Raw genomic sequence first — 27113 nt, 5'->3', positions numbered from 1 at the left:
CTGCTTACCAAGTGCGTGGACCCGTGTGTTCTGAAAAAGATGCCTAGATGCTGCTGTTCTTAGCAAACTGAACCTTAGTCCTGCCTGGAGACATAATTACTGGGAGTGGGGTAGATGATGCCTGTATGGACCCAGTGCTGTCAGGATGACTGATACGAACGTTTGACAAAGAACTTGCCAGCACAGATGGCTGTAGGCAGTAGCTTTTTCATATGATAACCCGACAGATTGTCCATGAGTTGTAACTTGTAAAATGACACTGCCCTGCATCTCTGTGAGGACACTTAAAGTCTCGTCTCTTGATTTTTACTTGCTGTGTGGTTGTAGTTTCTTTGGGCTTGAGTTTTCTTAGCTGTATCAGGGAAGATTGGAATAAATGATAGCACGGCTCTCTCTCAGCTTTCAGTGCTGATTGTTTTGGTTAGTGGTTGTACTGGTGATTTTTAAAAAACACAGTGATGCAGTGATTTTAAACACAACAGGTTCAAATGTTGCCTTTAATTCTTTAGTTTTCTATAAACCCAAAACGGGAGAAAAATAAATTGTAGATCAAGTGCCATACATTTTAGAAAAGAGCTAATCTCTATTTTTTAAACACAGAATATCAACAAATCAGATACATGTTTTTACTTATTGACATATTTTTAAGCTCCTTAAGTATTGATAAGTATTTATGTACTGTTTACATTAAATACGTTTTAAATATTGATCCAGAATGTGTATTTGAGATTACCTACCTACTACAATGAATAGAAGCCTTTTGTGTTAACTTTGTAATTAGAATATTATAATTAATCTGTTTTTGCTAGTTTCTACCAATACAAGTAATGACAAAGACATATTCAATCGTTAGAGTTCTATTACAATCCTGAAGCTGAAGAACTGGATCAATAAGTAAAAGGAAGGAACTTGCTATGTTGCTTTACATCTCTTAGGAAACACCATTATAGGTGTATGTTTGGTCTACTTGGCAGAACCATTAAAATGTATATGGAAGTGATACAGAAACACACACTGACCTGTCCATCGTCCTTAAAGAGTCCCTTGCTTTGGTCAGTGAATCTCCTGCAGTCGTGGCTGCACGTAAATATAATTTAGTAAAGGATGTTTGATTCCCTTTAAAGTCACCTTTTTTCTTTTTCCAACTTAATCACAGATAACTTCATTGTGCTCTGGTAGCCACTGCATTCAATTAAAAATGCCAACCGTCTCTCTCATCAGCTATGATATACTTGACAGGTGACGCCAATAAAGAAATGAAAAACAGGTTAAAATAAATTCAGAAAGAGGAGGGGAAAGAATTTCTGAAAGAGACCAGGAAGACCACAGACATTTGGGTCAGGTTGGCTGCATGGCTGTTATTTAAAGAGACACCAATGTCTGTCAGACCTCCATAAAGTGTGTTAGCAGACATGCTCAGGCTGGGGCTATGGTGAAGGGACACATTTTGCAAGTGTATTTTAGAGGTTGAAAGTGTCCTTACTATCACGCGGGTCTGAATTTGTTTCCTTAGCTTTGTTTTTGCATTCAGAAGTGAATTGTTAGGCCAACTTCCATGCTGCATTTTTATTTCTAAGTGTGAATAAAGCAGGAAAGCCCTTGAGTAAAGCATTCTTCTTAAGACTTCCATCAGCAAACTATTTTATCCATTCAGGTATACGGAGGCAAGTTGACGTATTGAAGTGCTTCTCACCAATTTATTTGGCTCATTAGTAGGCTTATGTGGAAAAAAAAATCGTCCTCTGTTTGATAGTTTTTGAATAGAAAGTGACTTAAAAGGGCTGATCAGCTGGATAGCTTCAGACAGACCTGCCGGTTCAGTGTTCAACTCATAGCCTGCACCTGTGGGACTTTTGAAAGCAGTTAACGTTAATCATAACTTCCTTTAAATGTTTTAATTAGTTCAGGAAGAAGGAAGGCCTCCGGCTGATGTTTTATAGATCATTTCTGCCATTGACTCTATGGGAGAGTAGTTGAAAATTTTTGAAATTGGCTTTTATGTTGGTCTTGGAGTTGCAGAGAAAGCTGTATTTGGGGGCACTGACTAAAAGCTCACATTGATGCTCTTGGCGTTGTTAAATTGTCCGCTAGCACTGTGTTTACCTTGCCGCTTCTTTACTACTGCAGCCTCTGCTGAATCTCTAGACAGAGGAACTGAGGCTTAGCAATGTAGGATCTCTAGAATGAGTTTTAACATTGAAACCTCTTCACTGTGCGACATGCCAACACATTTCCATGTAAGCTTCAGCTTCCATACCGGGCTTTGGGTGAGGGATCAGGTTGTCGAGGCATTTGTATACTGTTAAGGTCATGGGTACAGTTAAAGTCTAACATCACAAGCTGATATCAAAGCTGGTAATGTGTGACCTTGCCTAGCCTTAAACTCCTCTAACAGGGACTCTTGAGAGCAGCAATGGGAAGGTGCAGTTAAACTGGGGGCAGATGACTGGCAGTCTAGGTATAAGCTAAGGCTTCACCCCTTCGCTTGTTTGCAAATGCAGTCTGCATGCATGCTGTTTGAGATCACCTCTGCGAATCTAGCTTGGCTTCCTGATTGGGAGTCTGGGGTTGTTGGCGGATCTCCTGTGCAATCTGATGTGCTATATGCTGTGAGTGAAGTTGAGTTTCATTGTCCATGGTATCTGGCTTGATGCGATGGTGACCAGTACATAGAATCGTGTAGGCTTTGCAGTGCCCGGAAATAGCTTTGTGGTGATGGATTTGTGGTGGTGGTTTCAGCCTGTAATCCTCACTTAGGTGCAGATAAAGATAGAGAACGCTTTCCATTTTTTAAGTGGCTGTGTCTGTGCTAAGAAGGTAACCTGTAGTTTCATGGAAGTTTCCCTTTTTATTTGTAGATATAATACTTTGCCAAGCAGAAGAACCCTGAAAAATTCAAGATTAGTGAGTAAGAAAGACGACGTGCATGTCTGTATCATGTGTTTACGTGCCATCATGAATTACCAGGTATGTTTGTGTTCTGATTCTTTAAAAAATCTGAAAAATCTGTCAGATTCAGATCTTGTCCTCTTTGGTTTCTTTGTATTTCTCTTTGAAATAAATGTCAGGATTTAATGCAATTCAACTGAAAAAGGGTCTGGTTCATTTTAATGCTCAAGATTTAACTCACTGCCTTTATATTTTAGTTAGCATTTATCCTTTATGATGTACTTGGAGGGAAGATGTTTTCCTCCTATGGTCATAAACTTGTTTAGATGAGTTGGTGAATGTTTGTGACCACTTATGACAGAATAAGCCACTGTTTGTGGGCAATAACGGACCAACTTTAGAATGTTAGGAGTGAGGGATGCCTGGGTGGCTCAGTCAGTTGAGCATCCAACTCTTGATTTCGGCTCAGGTCACGAAATCATGGTTTGTGGGTTTGAGCCCCACATAAGGCTCTGTGCTGACAGTGCGGAGCCTGCTTGGGGTTCTCTCTCCCTCTCCCTCTTCCCTTCCTCTGCTTGTGTGTGCATGTACTCTCTCTCTGTCTCTTTCTCTCCAAATAAATAAATAAACATAAAAAATTAAAAAAAAAAAACATTAGGAGTGAATAGACTCTTAACATTGGTCAGTGGTCCTCAAAGGGTTATATGGTAAAAAGGTGAGAAGTTGCAGTTACTGTCTGTTGGGCTTAGTGGTTCTTAATCTTTAGAAGAAGTGCCTGGAGGATTCTTGTTGAAAGGGCAGATCCTCCTCCAGGTGATGGTGATGCAGGTTATCCCCAACATAACAGGGAGAGAGACAGCTTAACGTGTGAATTGGATTAACTTTAACAACAAAGTGGAAGTTGGTGCCCGATAGGGTTTAAGTTAGGTAAGTGGAACCAGGAGTAAGAATCAGAGAAATGTAATTCAATATAAAAATAGGATTTGATATCCATGGGTAGGGATGCTAAAGGTGGGTCTAAGCAGAAGTGGAAGGTAAACATGTAGGTAGAAGGTATTAGAATTCAAGCCCAACATAAGGGTGCTGAATTGAAGAGGGAGAACGTGCATTTTATTTTTTCTGTCAGTCAATATTTTTTGAGCATTGCCAGAGAGACCCACTTCTGGGCAGAGGGAATAAATGCCCCAGGGAACTTACTTTCTAATGAAAGGGGTGACAGGTGATAAATAAATTGGTAAAACATGCAGTGTTGGAAATAACAGTAATGAGGATGAGATGAAAGGAAAGCTCACACTTAGAGTTTCCTAAGAGGACCAGTGCTTTTAAGCCTGGTACTTAATTTAAAGCTTATAACAGTCCTATGACATTAGTAATACTACTATCCCCATTTTACTGATAAGGAAACTGAGACACAGAGAAATTAAGTTTTACTTAATTAGCCAGCAAGTGGTAGAATCAGATTTAAATCCAGGGAGACGAGCTCCAGAGCAATGTTACTAATACTGTGAAAAAACTAGTCAGGAAATAAGAATGGGAAGTGATGAAAGTGTGTGTTCAGTTTTAATGAGGCCAACTGGGAAAGTGTCCTGGAGAAGTAGCAATTTTTCACAGTAGCAGTTTGAAGAAGGAAACAAGGTGAGAGATTTTAGGGAAAGAAGATTCTAGGTAGCAAAAAGGATGACTGCAAAGGCCATGGGGCAGGAATAAGCCTGATGTGCTCGAAGCCCAAGAAGGAGGCCAGGTTGGCTGCATCCGAATATCGAAGCCCAAGAAGGAGGCCAGATTGGCTGCATCAGAATAAGTAAGAAGGAGAATAGAGGTAGATGAAATCTGAAGTTAACATGGGGTCCTGACTGTGGAGGGCTTTATAAGCCAGTGAAAGGATACAGTCTTTACTGTGAGTGGAAAGCTATTGAACAGTTCTGAGGGAAAATGTGACATGATCTGATACTTGATTTTAGCATGACATTCTAGCTTCTGTGTTTAGGATTGACCTTGGGGGCCATAGGCGAAAGGAGGTAGACCATTTAGAAGGTTGCTGCATTAGTTTTAGGTGAGTGTTGATGGTGGTATGGGCCAGGATTATAGGAGCAAAGATGATGACAGGTGGCCGGATTCTGGTTTTCTTTTCATGGTAAAGGCAACTTGGATATGTGGTAAGGAGTGGAGGGTGGCCTTGAAGTGTTTGTCTTGGGCCCTTACTAAGATGGGGGAGGCTACAGGATTTGGGAGACTAGATTAAGAACGAAGTTTCAGGGATGTTACCTTTAAGATGTCTGTAGTCGGGGCACTTGGGTGGCTCAGTCGGTTAAGTGTCCAACTTTGGCTCAGGTCATGATCTTGTGGTTCTTGAGTTCAAGCCTCTTGTCAGGCTCTGTGCTGACAGCTCAGAGCCTGGATCCCACTTCAGATTCTGTGTCTCCCTCTCTCTCTGTTCCTCCCCAACTCATGCTCTGTCTCGCTATCTCTCAAAAGTAAATAAAGAATAATAATAATAAAAATGTCTGTAGTCATCCACATAGAGATCTTAAGTAAGTGGTTGGATATGTCAATCTGTAATTCAAGGCAGAAGTCTGAGCTGGAGTTAAAAATTTGGGATTTAATTGATGGTGTTTAAAGCCAGGGGAGTGCATGAGATCAACAGGGGTAGACAGAGAAGCAAAGAGATCCAAAATATGAACCCTGAGGCATTCTGTTTAAATGACAGAGACATGAGGAAAAACTAGAGAGACTGAGGAGTAGACAGGGAGGTAGGAGCCAAGTAGAGGAAGTTTGAAGGAGAAAAGAGTGCTCAGCTGTGACCAGTGCTGCTGCTGTGTCAAGATGAGCCCTGAGAATTGGCCATGGGCTTGGCAAAGTGTGGGTTATTGGCATTTCTGGGATGAACAGTTTCATTGGAGAGGTGGGGATGATATGCCTGATTAAAGTGATTGCAGGGTGCCTGGGTGCCTCAGTTGGTAAGTGTCCGACTTAGGTTTAGGTCATGATCTTGTGATTTGTGGGTTCCAACCCCACATCGAGCTCCACGCTGACAATGTGGAGCTTGCTTGGGATTCTCTCTCCCTCCCTCTCTCTCTGCCTCTCTCTCTCTCTCTCTCTCTCTCTCTCTCTCTCAAAATAAATACATAAAAACTTAAGGTGATTGCAAGAGACGTCAGTAGGAGGAGACCATGAGTGCTTGGAGTTATGCTGTCCATGTTAGTAGAGAAACAAGGCAGCAGGTAGACACAGGTTGTAGGGCCAAGAGGGATTTTGCTGTTGTTACCGTTTAAGTTGAGTTTTTATGCTAAGGAATCAGGGAGAAATAATGATGAGGGCTGGGAGAATTGCTGGAGCCTAGGCTCTTCTTGGGAAGGGTATCAAAGACTTACCTGGAGGGAGTGGCCTTGGATTGGAGCCCAGGAGGGTTCCTCGTCAGGAAAAGGTGAGGGGGCAAGTGGTGGATCTGTGGGTGGATGGATATTGGGTTGGGAGCTTTTAGAAGATTTTTTTTTTTTTCTGATGCCTTATATTTTCTCTGAGTAATGAGAAATAAAGTCACGAACTGAGAGTGAGCTTGGAGGAGAAGGAATGATTCCTCAAATCAGCAGAACCAAGAGTGATTCTGGAGCCTGTTGTTCAACTTGTTACTTCCTTTAATTAACATGCCTCAGGATAAGACAGGTCTTCCTAGGCTTTGGTCCTGATGGCCATTGCCCAGAGAAGGGATGAGAAGCAGTGGTTGTTAATCCTGACTGCATAGAGAAGTCAGCTTCAAAAATGTTCAGATCCTTGAGATTCAAAGTATATTGCATTGGTGGTTCAGTGGCAAAATTCTCACCTGCGAAAGTACATTGACCTGAGGTGTATCCTGGAAAATCAGTGTTATGTTTTTTTGCTTGTTTTGTTTTGTTTTGTTTTTTTACTCTTCCTCTTCCACATGATCTTGATGAGCAGCCAGATTGAGAATCACTGGACTGGAGCCTTTTCAGCATTTTAATAAAGGGAAACACATAGTTCAGTCATAAAGAATGAGAATATGGTCTCTTGATAATAGCATGATTCCTAAAATTTTTCATAGAGAAATACATTCAGGCACTGTTGTGCTAGAAACATAAATGCATTTGTGATGCTCTAAATTACCTTAGGTAGAATTTTCAAGTTCTCCTTATTTTTTTTAAATCACTATGGACAGTCCCCCCTAAGCTGACTCTCTCTAATGCTCTATTTCACATTAATTTCAGTATGGTTTCAACATGGTCATGTCTCATCCACATGCTGTCAATGAGATCGCACTGAGCTTGAACAACAAGAATCCAAGGTAAGCTTACTTTGTAATTGTTCAAGTATAAATCTACCTAATGGAAGCAGAGGGCTGGTCAACATCTAGCCAGGTTAGAGTTTGGAAACTTTCAAATGTACCTCTTTGGATTAAGATTGCCAGTACACTCCTTGGGTGTGTAGAATTTTCTTCTCAGCGAAGTTACAGTTGTACATGTGGTGGAGTTGAGCACCTGGAGACATTACCCCTTCACTGTTCTCTTCAAGCTTCACTTCTTTCTAGGCCTGGTTTTTAGCATCCTTGCAAATTTCGCCAGATCTGGTAGAGAGCATGAGTTTGCCTGGTTGTTAGAACTAGGGCCAGGAGAGCCTCCATACAGACTTAGCTATACCACTTACTGCTGAAAGCTAACTGCAACCACTCTTCCTTGTCTACACTTTACTTGGCAGCCTTTACATATGTAGTTTTTATTACCAGACAAAAAAAGAAACACAAAACAAAAATAACTGTGCACGTGGATTGCTTTTTCTACTCCCTTGCCTCTAAAAGCCAGTGCCATATTATTCACATCCCATATTATCCCTAGAAGCCTGTTTTCATCAGTTTATTTTAGTTACTATAATGTGTTTTCCATTTTGGTGAGGGATTCCGCATTTCACAAGTCTTACTCCCTTCACCAGATACCTCTGCATGGACCATATATCGAAACACTGGTTAATGCCACCAAAAATTCTGATTTCAGATGAGATCCTTTCTGACATGGAATGAATTGCAAACTGTAAAGTCCTATTTAAATGTTGAATATTATTTCAAACTTCCCCTAATTAATAGTTTTTGCAAATTTACAATTGCTTCCTAAATTTATTAGGAAATCTGGGTTTTCTTGCTTCTTTGTCCCTGCCAACTATTACAGGGAAGCTGTTATTCATTTTTCTTAAAGTAATTGACATTGTGGATATCAGGCCGGTCTTTATTTAGTGGTTGGCAATAGCTTTTTTCCAGGAAAAAAAAAAAAAATACAGAAGTGATCTTATGAAAAAAACAATGCTCTTCTTGATGTTGTATTTGACAACTTAGACGGTATTGCCAAGGGTTTCTTTCTAAAAATACTTCAGATGGCATTTTATTTTTTTTCTTTAGTCAGAGAAAATATTCTTGTATTAGCACCGCTGTAATCCAGCTCCTTTCAGATCTCCTCCATATAAAGAAGTGGTGACAAAAACTTGCATTGTCACAGGGGATCTTTATGGCGCCATCTGTCAATTAGCAGATTTGAAATAATAGGACATTAATTTCAGTAGATTTTGAATTTGGGAGGCAAATGTTACTTCTCTGACTCTAAAACCAGAGAAGGTATTTAACCAGTGGGTTGTTTTTCTGAATATTCTCAAGTTCCCAATTGTCTTTAGCTTATCAATAAAACTTTTTCAAACATATCATACTGAGTCACCCACTGATAGAAGTGAAAGACTAATCTTCCCAGAATTAATTTTCATTATTGAGTCATTTTAATTCGAATGTTGGGAGTGGGAAACATTCCTTCCAACTTTGGTACCTCAGATAAATCACATACATAGAAGTTAGTAAAAGTTTAAAAATGTACTTTAATATAAATATACCTTAGTAAAAGTTTAAGAAACATACATGAACAAATTATTTTATTATCATAGCCATTTTGGAAGGAAAGGAGAGTTGATTCATCATGTTACTTCACTGATTTTTTTATTTTTTATTTTTTTGCTTGTTTCTTCTTGTTTCGACAGAACAAAAGCCCTTGTCTTAGAACTGTTGGCAGCTGTTTGTCTTGTCAGAGGCGGGCATGAAATCATTTTATCAGCATTTGACAACTTTAAGGAGGTAGGATACTTTGGAGTTCGCTCACACAAACGTATTTGGACATCTTTGAACAGAATGATTTACATTTTCTGTGTGTATGTTTTATTATGAGATATAATTGCATATATTAGTTTCAGGTGTACAATATTTGTATATGTTGTGAAATGATCACCACAATAGTGGTGATCACCATGGTTTACCTTTTTATTTATTTTGGGGCCTACGGGGTAGACTAGTTAATTTTCTAAGACGTCACTGAGGGAGAAGTAGTGAACTTAGTCTAAATATCTTAAATGAATGCATTAAACTTTCTTTGATGTCTCATTTCCAAGAAAAGTTAAAAACTATTTGCAGGATCTATTTCCATTTGGAGAACATGGAATTGCCAGTTTGCAAACATGTTTTGTTAAACGTCTGTGGTTTTCATTATGGTTGATACTTGAGCACCCACCGTGTACATTTTATGAACTCTTCAATCGTAGCTATTTTCCCCAAATCACATACATTATCATTGCCATGCTGAATGCCACCAGAAACCTTTCAAATAAATACACACACTGATTTTAGCAGTTTGTAATCTTAACCAGGTGATCCTTTGCTAGGCAAATGGTAAACCCTGGGACTTGCATGGTTGAAAATGGAAACTAAAAGGGCTACAGAAGAAATAGTTGCACACAGATAATATGATACCAAGGATTGTGGCCCACGATATTAAGACATCATGACTGAAATAATCACTGGGTGGTAGAGTGCAGGGTTACATGGCCCCAAAGAGTGCCTGTTGGCTCCCCTTGTATGTGCTTAACATCTGAGGCTACTTTGAGGTGGGATATTACAAAAATAAGTAAAGGCACTTGGAGCTCAGGCTTCAGTAAGACTGTCAGCCAAATTGTGGCTTATCCTGGCAGTCCCATTTGATTCCAGATGCTCCTGGATTAGAATCAGATTTAAGAGGGACTTCTAGATTCTTGCTCATCTTTTCCTGGGAGCCTCTGGAATAAAACCCTGCTAATATTTATTGAAGACCTACTCTATGGCAGGTGCTATGCCTAGGTGCACACATGTAATCACGTGGTTCTGTGAGAATATATGAGACAAGTATTAATGTCTACATGTTCTAGAAGACTAAACTGAAATTCCAAATACATTTTGTTTATCCATGGTCACATAGCTAGATGAGTGGCAGAGCCAGGACCGTGATTTGGTGCTCCTGATTCTGAACTTGTATTTTATTTTATTTTATTTTATTTTATTTTATTTTATTTTATTTTATTTTATTTCATTTCATTTTTTTTATTTCATTTTATTTCATTTTTTTTATTTTTTTTTATTTTTTTTATTTTTTTTATTTTTTTTATTTATTTTATTTTATTTTATTTTATTTTATTTTATTTTATTTTATTTTATTTTATTTATTTATTTTTTTTAACGTTTATTTATTTTTGAGACAGAGAGAGACAGAGCATGAACAGGGGAGGGTCAGAGAGCGAGGGAGACACAGAATCCGTAACAGGCTCCAGGCTCTGAGCTGTCAGCACAGAGCCTGACGCGGGGCTCAAACTCACGGACCGCGAGATCATGACCTGAGCCAAAGTTGGACGCTTAACTGACTGAGCCACCCAGGCACCCCTGTTTTGACTTAGAATTTTAAAAGCTTTGACCAGAATCTGCCTCATTTCTGTAATTACTTATATAAGTGATGGTGTTTAAGATTGATTCTTCTTGGACAGGCATTTGCATGTTAGAGAAACAATGCCATGAGGGAAGAAAAGGGACAAGAGCCATGTTCTCTGTGTCCTCTTGGCATGCATTAACCTTAAGGAGGTGTCCATGTCAAAAGAGCATCAACCCATTTATCTGTTCAGTCTTAGGGTGAAAAGCATATTTGTATTGATCCTTTTTTGTTTGTTTTTAATGTAATGCCATTGTCAGCCCAGAGTCTTTTAAATTTCTTCCTTTTCTCTTTTCTCCTATTTTATGTGAGGGAATTTATTTTCTCATACATCACAGTTAATAGTGTATGCTTTAATCATTTTGGCAAAAATGTCAGTGGAATCTTCTGGGTTTAGGGAAATGTGGGAGGCAGCTGTTCCTGATCAGGAAAAGTTGTACTTAGGATTTCAGATGCTTGTGCAGATAGGGTTTGGGTGAGAGTAATCTGTATTGAGCTGATCATGGCAGAGAGAGAGAGTACCATAGCAGGTACTAGGTAGGATACTAGGGAGTAGGGCCAACAAAAAGTCTTTACCTTCAAGAAGATTGTTTTTAAAGCTTTTTTATCCCTTTTAGTAAGTTGGGATTCCATTCACTTCCTAAAGAAAAATGAAGGGATTTTCCCTGTTTTCACCAGGAGGACTGATGGAAAGTAGTCATGGGGTTCCACATCAGACATCAGTATCTTGTTTTGCAGATAAAGTAATGTGCAATAGAGAAGCCAGTCCCTTTGGGCTTTGATCATTGTTAAGGCACAGCCAAGCATACTGCTGCAATATGGTACCAGAATCTAAAGGGAAATTTAAAGACCATGTGTCTTAAGAATGTAGCAGGATGTTTTCCCTCTCTACTTCTTGAGCCAACAAATCCATTCTGTCTTATTTGACCACCACAAATTAATTCAAATGTAAATTAAAGGAAGGTATCTTTTAGCGTTTGATCGACTTTTATGTGTGATTCCTTAAATTTCTCACATTTCAATTGAAATTCACAATCTCAACAAGTTTGTTTTTCTGTGTTTTTGCCAAGAGTTTCGCCACATGTCTGAAGTATGTACTTTAGGAAAAGAGGAGGTGCTTCCAATTTAATGATTGCTGATGGCAGGAAGAATATTAACCCAAGGCCTTGCTTTTCATGGGAGTGGAGGTCCCATGAGTAAGCACATATATCACCTCAATGTATTTGATGATAAGTGAATTCTTACTCCAAGCCTGGTTTATGACATCCCTGAAAATGTGAGTGTAAGGTGTACGTAAAGACTAAACCATTCAGTCAACCATGTACTCCTTGAATTCTTTTCTCTTAAAAAATTTTCCCCTAAATAAAAGGAATTAATACATCTGGTTTTGGTGTTGAAACATCTCCTCATGAAAATTTATGGTCCTGAATTGAAGACCAGGGTGAGAACAAGGAGTCATCTCTTTTTCACTTACTGGCTAATTTAGCCATGTGGAGGGATGTATTACCATCTTGTCTGAATCGATACTTTCTTAGTTGCATTGCAATGTATGTTTTTGAACAGTTGGCCTACCCGACAGGGAGAAAAAATAAAACGTTTCGAAGCAAAGGTTGTTCTGTTGGTATTTACATTAGTGCAGAGTCTTGTTTGCGTGAACCAGAAACTGACTCTAATGTACAGAAGAAAGGGTTGATTGGAAGGATGTTGAGAAAGGCACAGGGTTGACAAGGAGCCTAGAGAAACAGCCCTGGAAAATGGGCAAGCGTTTCTAAAATGTGGCTAGACTCAGGCTGTGTGCCCTTGAAGCCTAGCCACCATAAACACTTCTTGAGTTTCTCATCATGCTTTTTCTTCTCTCCCAAATACCATGGACCATAGCTAGTGATCCACTAGGCCATAAAAGTACACTTATGGGCAGGACATGAACTAGCCCCAACTTTAGAGTTATAAGCACTATTTAATCCAGTTTCCCTTAGGAACCTTGAAGTCTTCTACCTAGACCTTACTCTTTCCAACTTTTAGTCTTCCTACTTTTTTGCATTCTATTCTTTGATAAGTTTGACAAACTGCTTTTAAGAAAGTGTCTCCAAAAGTCTGGCAAAAATGCTCCCATTTGAAATTAGAGGGAAAGATGCTAAGGCCCACAGATTCTGTAATGGAATAGCCTGCTATGATACTAGTAATAAAACTCTTGGAGGGTTTTGAGCTACCAGCTCCCCCAGGCTGCTGGGAGGTGCACCTGGAATTCATCAGGATTCCAGAATGATTATAACTGTGTTCTCATCTGCTTCCAAAATGACAGCATTTGGCTTTAACAAATAAGCCTGAGGCCTGAGTTGGGTTATTAAAGGCCTAACTCCTTCCCACTTCTGCCCTTCTAGTATAGAGAGGTGGAGCCTTGTGAAATGAGTCACTCAAGGCCACCAGTGCTCCAGTGCACAACACTCTTGGCAGTAGCCATTATTTTTTTGGCCTTTTTCTAGAAGGCTTCTTAAGAAAGCTGATGTGGTTTAGCTACCGGGCACTGGAAAGCACTCATGCTACACATTATTAAGTTGATTTAAGAAAGCCTGTCAAGTTTTATTTACAATGGGCCAAATTGGGCAGGAAGGAGAGCAGACATTTTGGTGTGCTTCCAGTATCCTTCTGAGTTTAATCCCGTCTAATCTAACCTCTTGAGCATTTGAGGGTATAGGATTATAAATTCAGCACAAGACCATCCGGATAATTCCTTCACTGGTAAAAATTTTCAACTCGGAGGGAAGGGTACTTTGTTCTGTCTCTCAGTGAACTATAAGCAATGTATTTTCTCAGATCTCAAACGGGGAGCTACATTTCTAAAGCATGCATGTATTTCACTGTATGAGACAAGAATTACACTAATCTGATTCACTGAAAGTCTTCTCTGGCTGGTCCATCTTCCAGGGATCAGGAAGCAGAGTCACAGCAATTATTCTTTTGAACTATTTATTAACTGTTACAGTTATTGCTTATGTATAATAAATTACCCCAAACATAGTCTTATTATGTTCATGGATTCTGTGGATCAGGAAGCCAGGCAGGGATGATTGTCCCAGCTCCATCATGCCCAGGGCCTCATCAGGGAAGATCCCAATGACTAGGGGTAGGAATTCATTTGGAGGCTTCTTCATCAAGTATCTAGCTTCTGGGCTCTGATGACTCAAAGACTGAACTCAGTAGAGCCTGACATGAGTTCTCCATGTAGAACTCCATGTGGCTGGAGGTTCTTAGAGCATGAGAGCTGGCTTCCAAGAGGAACTGTCCAGGAAGGAACATCTAGAGATCAGGTATTCAAAGAGATAGAAGTTGCAATATGTCTTCTGAGCTAGTGTCAGAGCCATCAGCGTCGTTTCCGCTGCATTCTGTTGATGATAAGTGAGTCACTAAGGCCAACGCAAATGCTAAGGGGAATCAATGATTTTACCTCTTGATGGTGGATTGTGAGGGTCACAGTGCGGGAGAACATGTGGGGTGGGAGAGCCTGCTGTGGTCATCTTTGGAAAATACAGTTCACCTCAGTAACTTCTTAAGAATTACCAACATATCTACAGTTGTTCTTGTGTTTTCTCTTTCTCCTCCTCTCAACCCAATACTTGGTTTCTCCTCAAGACCGAAAGCTTTATAAACTTTTTCACTGGAGTTAGAAAGGGTGGTTATTGCTTCTTTCAAGCGAGTTTACTATGGGCAAATCATATTTTGAGAACCTTTCTAGAGGAGAAAGGAGCCATTTACAGAGGATTTCTGAGTCCCTGGTAATGAACTAGTTATTTCTTTATCATCTATGTCTTTATCATCTCCTAAGGAAGTGAAGGCTGGTCTCCTGTTGATCATTAAGGGATGAGTCATGCTAACTTACTGGAAAATTTTTTCATGAATATTTGAGTGCCCCTTTATGTCAGATACATTGATAAACACTGGCAATAAGAAAATGAGTAAGACATGGGCCCTACACTTAAGGCGCTGAGGGGAAGCATCCCAGTCCAGTTAACAAAACAGAATAAATATTTTTGACAGTTAAACTACTAGACTTTATGAAGGTAAATGTCAGATGCTTTGTAAGAGGAATAACAGCTAACCAAGAGGAGGTGAAGGAAGGACGGCAGATGAGGTGGGAATTCCCAGAGGAGGCTTCCTATTGGAAAGGGTCCCTGAGCTGAATTTAGGATAAGAGTGAACTAGGTATATTAGTTTCTTATCACTGCTGTAATAAATTGCCACAAACATAGTGGCTTATAACAATGCATATTATCCTACAGTTCGGTTGGTCAGATGTGTAAAACGAGTCTATAGAGTGAGGTTCTTTTGGGTAATCCATTTCCTTACCCTTTGCGTTTCTAGAAGCTGCATATGTTCCTTGCCTTGTGGCCTTTTCTGACTCTGATCCTCTGGCCTCCTTCCTTTAGTGACCATTGTGATTATATTGGGTCCACTTAGATAATCCAGGATAATCTCTCCATCTCAAGATCCTTATCTTAATCATACCTGCAGAGTCCCTTGTATATGTAAGGTAAATATTTACAAGTACCAGGGATTAGGACATGGACATCTTTGTGGAGGACATTATTCAGCCTACCATGCCAGGTAAAGTTGTCCTTTTATACAGAGAAGGTAGCATCCTAACAAAGCTTCAAAGACTATAGTTGCTGTAGTTTGCTGTACTTTCCATTCTTAAAAGGAGCAGGGTGTGGGGAAGACAAAAGGTGGAATATGAAGTTAAGAGCAGATCAGGAAAGACCCCATTGCTTATTCCAGAGCCTTCATATTGCCCTGTAGCCTAAGGAAGCAAGAAACAGTGGTAGGAAATGTGTTCTCCAAACATTTGCTGTTTAGATCTACTCTTTCAGTAAAAAAAAAAAAAAAAAAAAAAAAAAAAAGAGTTATTCTTTGCTGCATGAGTCCATTGGCAGTGGGCTTAGCATGAGGTCACTTTGACAGAGCAGGGTGTGGTTAGGGTTTGAAATTGGTTTTAGAGATTTTGCCATTCCTATTTCTCATTCCTTGGATCTCTGTTGTATTCATTTACTCCTAATATCTACAAGACTTTCCTTTGGTGTGGGCCGGGAACAAAAGAACAAAAGTGCAAGAAGGTAGTGGCACCTGGGGACAGAGAGATTATCGTGGTATCTGGGAGCATTTGTAGAAATGCTTTGCTTTTCAACCTTTTTAATTAGACCCTCCCTTCTCTCCACAAGCTCAGTGCAATGTACCCAATAGGGAGCCTCATGTTCTATTTCATTCATTGCAGCCACCTTAAAAAACAAAACAAAACAAAAACACGATATTGCCTACTTTTTGTCTTTATTCATGTAAAAATGCCGTTTCCAAAATCTGGGCCCTTTGCCGGCTGTAAAATTGTAGGCCTATATGTCCCCTTGGATATTCTGGGAAGATAACAATGAAAGACCTCAGGAAAAAGCCAGTGAGAGCTGCGTGTTACTTTAAGACCTCATAGAATCTGCACCAGGGGCTGGCACAGGTCCCTAAACACAGCACTTTCACTTGAGAAGTGTTTCTTTGACATTTCAAGGTTGTTATGGTTGTAAGGCAGGTATGGATGATAAGAAGTACTCTGCTGCGAGTTGATGAGAGAGTTGGAATGAGAAGTCTTACAGCTCTGACAGCATCATCCGCAACTCCTCAAACCATTAGAATGGGGAGCTTTTAGTTCCCGGTCAGGATTTGGTTGCCATTCTGGTATTTACTTCTGCAGAATAATGTTTGAATCTATTTTAGGGACCCCTTGGTTGCGTTTTCCTGTGTGAAAGAACACCTCCCTATTCTTTTTCTCCCTCACTCCACCCTGACTTGTATAAAAAGGAGTTTTTTTGTCTTTATCTTGGTATTTAAGTATGCTTGCATACTCTCTATTTGTCCTAGGTGCTTTTAAAAGCACGTTTATATTAAGTGAACATAGAATTGTTTTAAAATGTCAAATCTGGATTATAGGTTATTTTTAGCAGTCATTAAGTTCAGTGCTAAGCAGTAGCTAAGCCTTCGACCCAGGGCTATATTAACCTTCTTATTAACTAGGCTGCTAGGTTTACATAGAACTGTTAAAATAATTATGAAAGTGCTATGGTAGATATGCCAACCAGGAAAAGGATAAATCATATATATATGTCTTATGTATGTATATATGTGTGTATATATGCATGTGTGTATTATGAGTAACAGCATAAAGATGTATTTATATAAAGTAACAGGTCCTAAAGGGAAACAAGGGGTTTGGAGTAGCCTTGATTTTCTGTGTGTGGGTGTGTGTGTCCTGTTGCTTGTAGTATTTGGGAAGTAACCTGCCTCATGTGGCTAAATGTCCCTATTGTGTATGGTAGATTTTTCCTTCTAGTAGTGTTTCTTTAATTTTCTAAAATTCTTAAAGTTCTGAATTGTGCATACAGTTTTTTTCCCTATTATAATTTAAACTAGTTGTAAATTACTGCTATGAGTATGCTTATTGAGCTTGACTTCCTGTGTGAGTCAAGCTCAGATTTCATTTGAAATTTAAATACTTGTAAAACTTGAGCACCTTTTTAAATTTATTTGCGCTCCATAGTTAATACATAAGGGTTTTATTTGGTTGGTTTCTTTTAAACTAATCAACAATCATCTTCAGAAAGAAAACATGAGCAGAGTTCCTGAACCAATTCCATTTTATTCCATGTTGTAAACATTAGCCAAAAGATTGTCAGGTGTACAAAGAAGGCATATACACATATAGAAATAGGAAGACTCCCATTTATTGTTTGCTGAATACCAACAGGCTACGATATATTACTTTAATAGGGTTCACCCTATGAAGTAGGAATAAAGAACAAGAGGTTTAGAGTAAATAGACCTACTGATATACTTTAGTAAATGGCAACTTTGGGGTTTTTATCAGATCCATTGACCTACAAGGCGCAGTCAATCTTACATAACATGTTGTCATCTACCATACACATGTTTATACAACACACTCAATTTTCTACTACAAAACAAACCTAACTGGAACAGTTATAGATTGAGCAACTTATTGGAGGGTTTTTAGGTATTAGTAAAATTCAGAACTAACTGGGCTATCTGTATGGGGCCTGAAAAGAGAGGATTGGTCTTGAGCAGCATTATAAAGGAAGGAAGAGATGTGTTTGGTGGGTGGAGGGAATTCTGGGAACGGAAGGGGAAAACAGCTTCGGTCTGTCCTGGAGTGGGGTAGGTCAGGATAACTGTGCTGCATGGCAAGGAACCACGTCTGACCAGGGTCCATGATACAGAATAAAGCGTGGCAGGACGCAGGCGTGATTCAGCTTCTGAGGAGGGAAGAGCAGAGAGATTTGAAACCTGTGATAGAATCTCGACTGGAAGATAAAGTAGGAAGGAATAGAAAAAGCGAAAGAGAAGCAACTAATAGTTATAAAGCACGTTACTGTTTATAGTGTCTTTATATCTGTTCTCCTTGATTCTGTGGAAATCTGAGAAGGGCATTTTAGGTGATTCTGATAAAATTTAGAGTACTGATGCTCTGAAGTGTGTGAGAGGGGAGAGGCTGGAGTTTGGAAGGTAAGTAGTTCAGGTATTAAGGGACTGGGCCCTGGATCAAGTTTGTGGCCATGACAATGGATATGAAGCCACAAAATCAGGATGGGATAATCCATTGAATTTGGGGACAGACATAAGAGGAGAATAAACATCTATTCAAATTATATACATTTAATTAAGAACAAAGTAGCACAGCCACAATAAACAGATATCTGGGATTTTTTTTTTTTTCCGGAGAAGAAAATAGGCTTTGTTTTTTATTAAATTCATTCTCTTAGTGATGGTAAAATGTCCAATGTCAGATTCTTGGTTATGAACTAAAGATGAGGAGTGAGAGAACAGGGTTAAACAGAGATATTGGGGATTTTGTGTGTGTGTGTGTGTGTGTGTGTGTGTGTGTGTGTGTGTAATCTAAATAGAGACAAGGATTGTAACTAAGAAGATGAATTCCCTGGGGCCTCAACCTAGAGGAGTAAGGAGGCCAGGCTAGAATGGACTGGAAGGATGCTCAGAAGAGACCGGCACAGGGCACAAAAGACAGTCAAGAGAGTTAGAATGTACCTGGTGGGTCTGGTATCTTGTGGTGCAAGTTCCTGCTTCAGATGACAGGTTAGTCACATGGTCTCTATGTCCCTTCCAATTCTACAGTTTCATATTTCTCTATAAAATCTGGTTTGCACATGCCTATGTGTGTAGTATGTATTATGCATATATGTTCAAATGGTTCCATCTGACAAAGGTTAAGTGCTTCTTGTATTACAGATATGAAAACAAAGTACCCAGATAATGAAATGTTTGGTACAAAAATTTACAAGCAAGAACAGATGTAACAGGTCTAAGGGCGGTTGGTAGGACTGAAACAAGCTTAAAATAAAAATAGAGCACTGTGATTTTAGACTATATTGGATTGTTAGTCCCTTGGAAATGGCCGGAAATGGCTGCATCGGTTTCTACACCCAAGTGTCATTAAAAAAAATCTGCAGTGTGTCAGAGAAACTTGCTGCTTCCCTATCCAGAAAGTGAACTGGATGTACTAGAGGTACATGGTACCTGCCGCTCATAAGGGCCTGTCTGTGAAAGCATCGCTTTCTTGGGCAGTGTTTGGAAGACTGAGCTTTTGAGCCATGATTCAGACTTTTCATTTACTGGCTCCTCCCTCACACCCAGACTCTGTTCTGCTCACTGTAGTCCTGCAGCCATTCCTCCACCTTAGTGGCGCATGTGGCTCCTGCCTAGTTCTTTCATTCTTTGTATCAATCTGCCAAGGATGTATAGTCCTGCTTAGTTTTCGTTCACAACAATTGTCTCAAACACAACTCAGAAGAAAATGGCTCCGTGGTTCCTGACTGTGGTCCAACAATCACTGTCAGTCACCCTTCATCATGAGGTTGAGCTCTCTGACGGAATTTTCCCCCCAGCTCTGCGTCACTGGAGAGTGGAAATGGCCAATTACAGTAACATGAGCTATAGCCCTGTTTTGTTTCAGCAGTACGGTTTTGGCCGTGGAAAATGAGGGCTCCTTCCCCACAAGTGTACCAGCAACACGTGTGGTATCCTGGGTTTACTGGTATAACGCTAAGAACAGCACTGAATTTGCCATTTTGAAGTATTTTCCAGGAATTAGGTGTAAAACTAGGAAGTAGTGCTTTCTGTGCAGTAGTTACCAAGGGCACGTTAAGTGCATTGTTAAAAGATAATCATCTTTTTGTTGCTTGCGTATTTGTCCTTGATTGTTTGATATTTTAGTGTATCATGCGTTCTAGGGCAAATCTGTTTACTTGGGTAGATTCACTGAGTTTGATTGTCCCAGAACTTTGGGGAGTGCATGCCCTACAGACCATGTGGGAGAGAACGGTTTCATCTCTCTCATATTCTTGCTCAGAATTCAGCGCTCACTTGGCTTTGGGAGAAGAATATCTAGCTTTGTCATGAGCCTCCATGCTACAGAGGTAGGCACATCCCAGAGACAACGGAGAATGGTCGGGATCCACTGCTCTCTAACCTGTCTAATGCCAGGGATTGTACTTGTCCTTGTGTAACGTAAGAACTAAAGACTTCTTCTTTTTTTTTTATCTTTTTCTACCTTGTAAACTGGTGGAAGGTTTCTTGCTGTCTAGGGAAATCTGCCCTGTCTGAAAGATGTGACTTCATCTTTGTGGAGAGATGGCAGATGTCGTAGTCCTTTGTATGGTGTGATGGACTCCCCGACAATCTTGTAAGACATTTTACTATTAGAAACCCATTCATTTGCTTCTGCAGGTTTTGGGTTTTGAGAATTCATCATCTTTGTAGAAATAAAGAAGCTATTCTCTAGTAGTATAATTTAGTACTTAAACTTTTGGCCTCACAACCCCTTTTTACATTAAAAAAAATTTTTATGTTTTTTTTAATTTTTGAGAGAGAGAAAGCAAGCAGGGAAGGGCGGAGAGAGAGGGAGACACAGAATCCAAAGCAGGCTCCAGGCTCTAGGCTCTGAGCAGTCAGCACAGAGCCTAACATGGGGCTCGAACCCATGAACTGTGAGATCATGACCTGAGCCGAAGTCGGACACTTAACCAACTGAGCCACCCAGGCGCCCACCCCCTCCAAAGTTCTTTTTTAAAGTTTGAGCAATCTCTATATTCAGTTCAATGTGGGGCTTGAACTCACAATTCTGGGATCAAGAGTCACATGCTCTTCTAACTGAACCAGCTAGGCATCCCAACATTCTTAAAAATTATGAAGGATCCCCCAATTTTTTCTTTATGCAGGTTATGTATTGGTATTTACCCCATTAGAAAGGAAAGAAAAATTTTGATACTTATTCATTAAAAAGGACATGATAGAGGGACGCCTGGGTGGCTCAGTTGATTAAGCATCTGACTCTTGATTTTTGCTCAGATCATGATCTCAGTTTGTGAGTTTGAGCCCCACATGGGGCTCTGTACTGACAGAGTGGTACCTGTTTGGGATACTCTGTCTCTCCCTCCCTTTGCCCTTTCCCTGCTCATGCTCTCTCTCTCTCTCTCCCTATCTATCTCTATCTCTCCAAATAAATAAATAAAAACAAGAAAAAATAACATAATAGACTTATTACATGTTAATGTTATTAAAAGAATCTGTTTTTCAAAATTAAAAAAAAAAATCAATGACAGGGGCACCTGGGTGGCTCAATCAATTAAATGTCTGACTGGCTCAGGTCATGATCTTGCAGTTTGTGATTTCGAGCCCTGCGTCGGGCTGCGTGCTGACAGCTCGTTGCCTGGAGCCTGCTTCGGATTCTGTGTCTCCCTTGCTCTCTGCCCCTCCCCAACTTCTGCTCTGTCTCTGTGTCTACATTAAAAAAATTTTTTTTTTTAAATCCATGTCAGTAGTGGCTGTTTTAGTCATCTTGGGCTCCCATAACAAAATATCATACACTGAATGACTTAAACAACAGAAATGCATTTCCTCACAGTTAGGGAGATTGAAAGTCCTCATGCCAACATGGTTGGATTCTGGGGGGTCCTTGTCTGGCTTACAGATGGCTGCTTTCTTGCTGTATCCTCATATGGTCTTCCCTAGGGGTGTGTGTGTGTGTGTGTGTGTGTGTGTGTGTGTGTACGTGTGTACACAGGTCTCTTTCTTTTCTCCTAAGGCCATCAATGTCATTGGATTAGGGACTCACCCTTATGACCTCATTTAACCTTACCTGCTAAAAGCCCTATTTCCAAATACAGTTGAATTGAGGGTAGGACTTTGATATATGACTTTTGTGGAGACACAGTTTAGCACAGTCCAGTCCATAATAGTGCCATTACTTTAAATTTTTATACATCTTTTTAAAAAAATTTTTTTTAATGTTTATTTTTGAGAGAGAGAGTGAGCGAGCAGGGGAAGGAGTAGAGACAGAGGGAGACACAGAATCCAAAGCAGCTCCAGGATCTGAACTGTCAGCCCAGAGCCCAATCCAGGGCTCAAACCCACACATTGTGAGATCATGACCTGAGCTGAAGTCGGATGCTCAACTGACTGAGCAACCCAGGCGCCCCTGTATTTTTATACATCTTCTAAAGTCTAGCTTAATACTCATGCCCCGTCTGCCCCTGCATTCAGTTGTGTTGTTTTGGTGGAAGTAGTTGAAGAAAATTCAGCCTCACACAAATGTACAGATTGAAAAGGAAGTATTTTAATAGAATTTATAGTTAACAGTGGATATTTATGTTTTGAAACTATACTATACAAACACTGGACAGGTAGTAGCTTCTTAAAGTAGAATCTGAAACTGTATTAATGAAATTCTTGTACTCTTGTTAACTTTAAAATTTATTTGCTTGTCTTGTACCTTGAATGATTGTAGTTTTGTAACAATATGCAGTAGTTAGTTGGGAAATACCAATTCACTGAATTATTCACATCTTCTAAATACTGACAGATTTCATCATGCAATATTAAAAAAAAATCACATTATTATCACCACCAAATTCATCAGAAAAATCTGTAAATATCGGAAAAGCTTCCAAACTTACGAGGAATAGAAGTTCTCCACAATTCTCAGTTTTGCTTGAAAGCTCAAGTTTTGTCACTGGGAAGAAATATTGTCCATTTCCTTGATCCATTTTCAAGAAAATTTCCTGCCAAATTTTTAAGTCTGAATAACTGTAGTATGTTAGTTATTCTTTTAAATAATGAAAAGATGGCTAGATCGTCTTGCAACTAGAATAATCACAGAAGCCCTTTTACTCAAGACACCCGTATTTTAGTAAATAGCAGAAGTGCTTTAGGCAGGCTTCCCATTTTGTCCTATAGAATACTAAAGAGGTATATATTCACTGGTCAAGATGGAATAAAATTAATATTTTTTATTGCATCATCAAGGGTATTTTTTACTTAAGCTTTTAATTTTAATTCCAGGATAGTTAACATACAGCATTAGAATAGTTTCAGGTGTACAGTATATTGATTCAGCAGTTCTATACATTATTCAGTGCTCTCTATGATAAATGTACTCTTAATCCCCTTCACCTATTTCACCCCTCCCCCCACCCACCTCCCCTCTGGTAGCCATTTGTTTATTCTCTGTAGTTAAGAATCTGTTTCTTGGTTTCTCTGTTTTTTTCCTTTGTTTTGTTCTTAAATTCTACATTATGAGTGAAAAAATTTCTCTGACTTATTTTGCTTAGCATTATAGTTTTTAGCTCCATCCACGTTGTTGCAAAGGACAAGATTTCGTTCTTGTTATGGCTGAATAATACTCCATTACACATACACACACACGCCCCACATCTTCTTTATCCATTCATCTATTGATAGACACTTGGGCTGCTTCCACAATTTGGCAATTGTAAATGATGCTGCGATGAACACCGGGGTGCATGTATCCCTTTGAATTAATGTTTTTGTATTCTTTGGGTAAATACCAAGTAGTGCGATTACTGGATCATGTGTTAATTCCATTTGTAACTTTTTGAGGAACCGCCATACTGTTTTCCACAGTGGCTGCACCAGTTTGTATTGCCACCCGCAGTGTGAGAGCGTTCCTTTTTCTCCACATCCTCGCCAACACTTGTTGTTTCTTGTATTGTTGATTTTAGCCATTCTGACAGGAGTGAGGTGGTGTATCATTGCGGTTTTGATTTGTATTTCCCTGATGGTAAATGATGATCATCTTTTCCTGTGTCTGTTGGTCGTCTGTAGGTCTTCTTTGGAGGAATATCTGTTCCTGTCTTCTGCCCATCTTTAATTCAGTTTTTTGTTTTTTTGAGTGTTGAATTGTATCAGTGCTTTAGGTGTTTTGAATACTAACCCTTTATCAGATATGTCCTTTTATCAAGGGTATTCTTAAGTGACCCTGGCTTTTTGTTTTAAATGGACACTGATGAATGCAGTGATTACTGTAATACTTAGTGCCAATGCCTTGAGTTGTGCCCAGGCAGCAGTGGTTTTATTCACCCACCAATTGCTTCTGCACCACTTTTGCCTACTCTGTGAAAAAGGCACTAACACCTTAGTGTCATTGTAATAATAGTTCTGACCTCACAGACTCTGTGAAAGGGCTTCAGAAACCCTTGGACCCAGAACCATTACTTTAAGAACTGTTTCCCAAGTACACTGTCTGCTCGCTTGTTGGGCCAGGTGGAAGTGATTCCATTTAGATGAGAGTAGGGTCCTCCTGATAGACATCCAGGATTAGGGCAGAGCACAGAAGAAACTGGAGGAGATGTGGAATGAGAGGAGGGAGCAGTGGACAAACCTCAGGCATTTGCCTGTTTGTGCACCGAGGTCTTTGATCTAGCAAACAAAGAGTCCTTGTCTTTAAGGGCTCTGAAGTCATTGCACATCTTTGTTAGATTTAGTTCGACTTGTGATTCGGAGTGAAGAGAGCATGGGTTGACATCTGCCTCCCAAGCAGGCCCCGAGATATGTGGTGACAATGCCACAGGATTTAAACAACTCCTCTCCTGTGCTGTTGGTACAATTCAGTGAACATTCGATGACCGCTGGAAAGTGTCATTGTGTCCTCTCCCTTGCCTTGCTGGGCCAAATTGGGTATGCTCAAAGGAGGAATCTGTGAGGAGAAATGAATGGAAAAAAAAAAAGGATAGTGTTAGGCCTTCTCCTACTTTAGAGGAGTCTGACGGATCAGTCATCCCAGAGAAGACCGAAGGCCTTTGCTTGTCATTTAGTCCTCAGGTAGCTAGTTAAATACCAGTCTGTCTTGAGCTGCAGTGTATTCTGGTATTCCTGTAGGAATAGAAGCCTTGAAAGAATCTCCATATGTTCTTACTGATGACCAAGAGATATGTCTTATATTGAAGTCAGAAAGAGTCAAGTCAGACATTAGGAATATTTCTGGAAGATGTCATTTATGAAGAACTGTATTGTGCAGCCTTACTCTCTAGAATGTAGTGAAGGTCATTTTTGTTCAGGGAAGCAGTAAAAAGGCATTTCTCATTTAAGATGTGGTGTTTCAACGAGTTATTCTTTGGGGACTTTACTAGCCCTTCCATCTGTGTCAGGACTCTTTCGGTACAGCAAAACACATATATGAAAAGTAGAGGGTCATCTGGATGTTTTGTGTGGCTCATGCCAAAACATCTGGATGTTTGAAACATCTGGAAAAGTGGCTGAAGTTTCCACGAGGGTGATTAGCATTACGTGGATGAAACCTCTGGCTCCTAATCAGATATTTACCGGTTCAACATTGACAGAAATGTTGTATTAATTTATGGGGGAGGAGGGTTGAATAGACTGTAGAGTGCATTCCATTGTGTAGCTTTCCATAGTTTTCTGCGGAGTGGAATAAGGTGTTTTAGTTGCAGAATGTTTCAATCTGATGAATATTTCTGCCGTTAAGTCCCGGGAGACATGAGAGCCAGCAGTAGGTCCAAGTGGTGTGCTTCTGACCCAGCAGCCGGGTGGTGTCAGTGTGTGAAACGTCCAGGTACCTGAGGGGAGAGAGGTTGTAGACCCCTGCAAGCACAGAACACCCCAGCAGAGTGGTCTTCTGTCAGGCCGTCATGGGGTCAAGTAATCCTCAGACCGGGGGCACTCTCAGTGGAAGGTAAAAGATGCTCTTCACCTAGGGCAAACTATGGAACGACTGTTGACTTCATGCGGCCCTGAGAAGAAAACGGAACTTTTGTTCCTGGGAAGGCCCCGGGAAGGGTAGCGTAATCAGTCATAATAGACCGTGCCTCCTAAGAGGTGCCTTCCTGCGGGGAGCTGTGTGGATCACAGGGGCCTATTGTGAGGGAGAAAAAGAAAGTATTGAAGCAGGCACCAGGCAAGCAGGGCAAGAAGGAAACGCTTAAGCAAGGGGCCTTTAATTTTTATGTAACTAACCCAGAAGCATGTTTTATAACCACCTCATAAGAGTCAGGCCTCAGTCTGGCTGCAGACTTTGTGTGGTGCCCTGGGAGCTGTTGCTGGGGAAGCCAAAGACAGTCATTGACCTTGAAGGGGGACGGAGAGGTGGCTGAAGGCCGGCAGTCTGTTGTTCATTTCAGCATCTGGCTGGCGAGAATACTCTTTATTACAGGCTTTTGTAAAACCATCTTTTCTTCGCTATTAGCCTTAAGGGAAATCCTCCCCTAACCCCTGTTCACCCTTAGAGACGCTTTAAAGCACTGCCTCTTTTGCATCCAGAGCCCCAGATTTATCCAAATGGTTTGGGACAGTGTTCAGAAATGTCTTTCACAGATGGAGAGCAGAGTTGAGTCGTTTTTTGGCACGAGTTGTGCATTTGCTTCAGTTCTCCTTGAAGTGAAAATGTATGTTGTTTGTCCTGGGTGTGGCCCATTTTATCTGGGCAGGGCAGGATTTATCTGCTTTACACGAACCAGTGAGCGAGATGCTGTGAGATAGTGCCCTGGCCCTTATGTATGGTACACAGGACCTGTATAGCTGAGTGCCTCCCTCTAAATTTGGTTTGTGTAGAGCTTCCAGGCTGGTCAGTTTGGGAATATCATGTTATATGGCCATGCCTAGATTAGAATTTTAGAGCTTCAAGATAGCAAGTGAGGTTTTTGGTTTTTTTTTTTTTTTCTTCAAACTTTTATTAGCAATGAAAACCTTCAATGAAACTTTTTTCAATGAAATCTTATCAGGCAACTCAGTGCAATAAAGCAGAGCTGGATAAACCAGGACGGCAGTCCCAAGAACCTTTCTTACTTGTGTTTTTCCTTTGCCTGCCAAGCTCCCCCTTTGGGAGCCCCCCAAGTATTCCTCTGTCACCCTTAAGGCTTTCTAAAAGCAGCCTTGAAAACAAGAAATATAACCTAAGGGTCTTGAATTAATGAATGTGAAAATGGAAGTCTAGAGAGGTTCACCAAGTTGTCCAAGCTCACAGCAGAGTGGTGGCAGAGCTGTGACTTATGACCCAGGTTTTAGGGTCCCCTGCTTAGTCCTATATCTGCCCTCATATCCCCTGACCCCATCAGTGTTAGAGCTTCAAGGTGC

At 40.2% G+C, this 27113-nt stretch overlaps 1 protein-coding gene across 6 annotated transcripts in view; it reads left to right on the top strand.

Annotated features, from left to right (window-relative positions):
• Positions 1-27113, top strand: part of FMNL2 (formin like 2) — a 311789-nt gene that overhangs the window by 241290 nt on the left and 43386 nt on the right. For all 6 annotated transcript variants that reach the window (XM_047870896.1, XM_047870891.1, XM_047870893.1 and 3 more), the window contains exons 7-9: positions 2859-2967; positions 7113-7189; positions 8914-9007. In XM_047870896.1, coding sequence (XP_047726852.1) covers positions 2859-2967; positions 7113-7189; positions 8914-9007 — 280 coding nt within the window. The remainder of the gene's footprint in view (positions 1-2858; positions 2968-7112; positions 7190-8913; positions 9008-27113) is intronic.

This window comes from Prionailurus viverrinus, chromosome C1 (genome assembly GCF_022837055.1).
Source record: "Prionailurus viverrinus isolate Anna chromosome C1, UM_Priviv_1.0, whole genome shotgun sequence".
Taxonomy (NCBI): Eukaryota; Metazoa; Chordata; class Mammalia; order Carnivora; family Felidae; genus Prionailurus; species Prionailurus viverrinus.
Note: the sequence above shows the minus strand (reverse complement) of the source record. Positions and strands in the feature narration are given on the sequence as shown.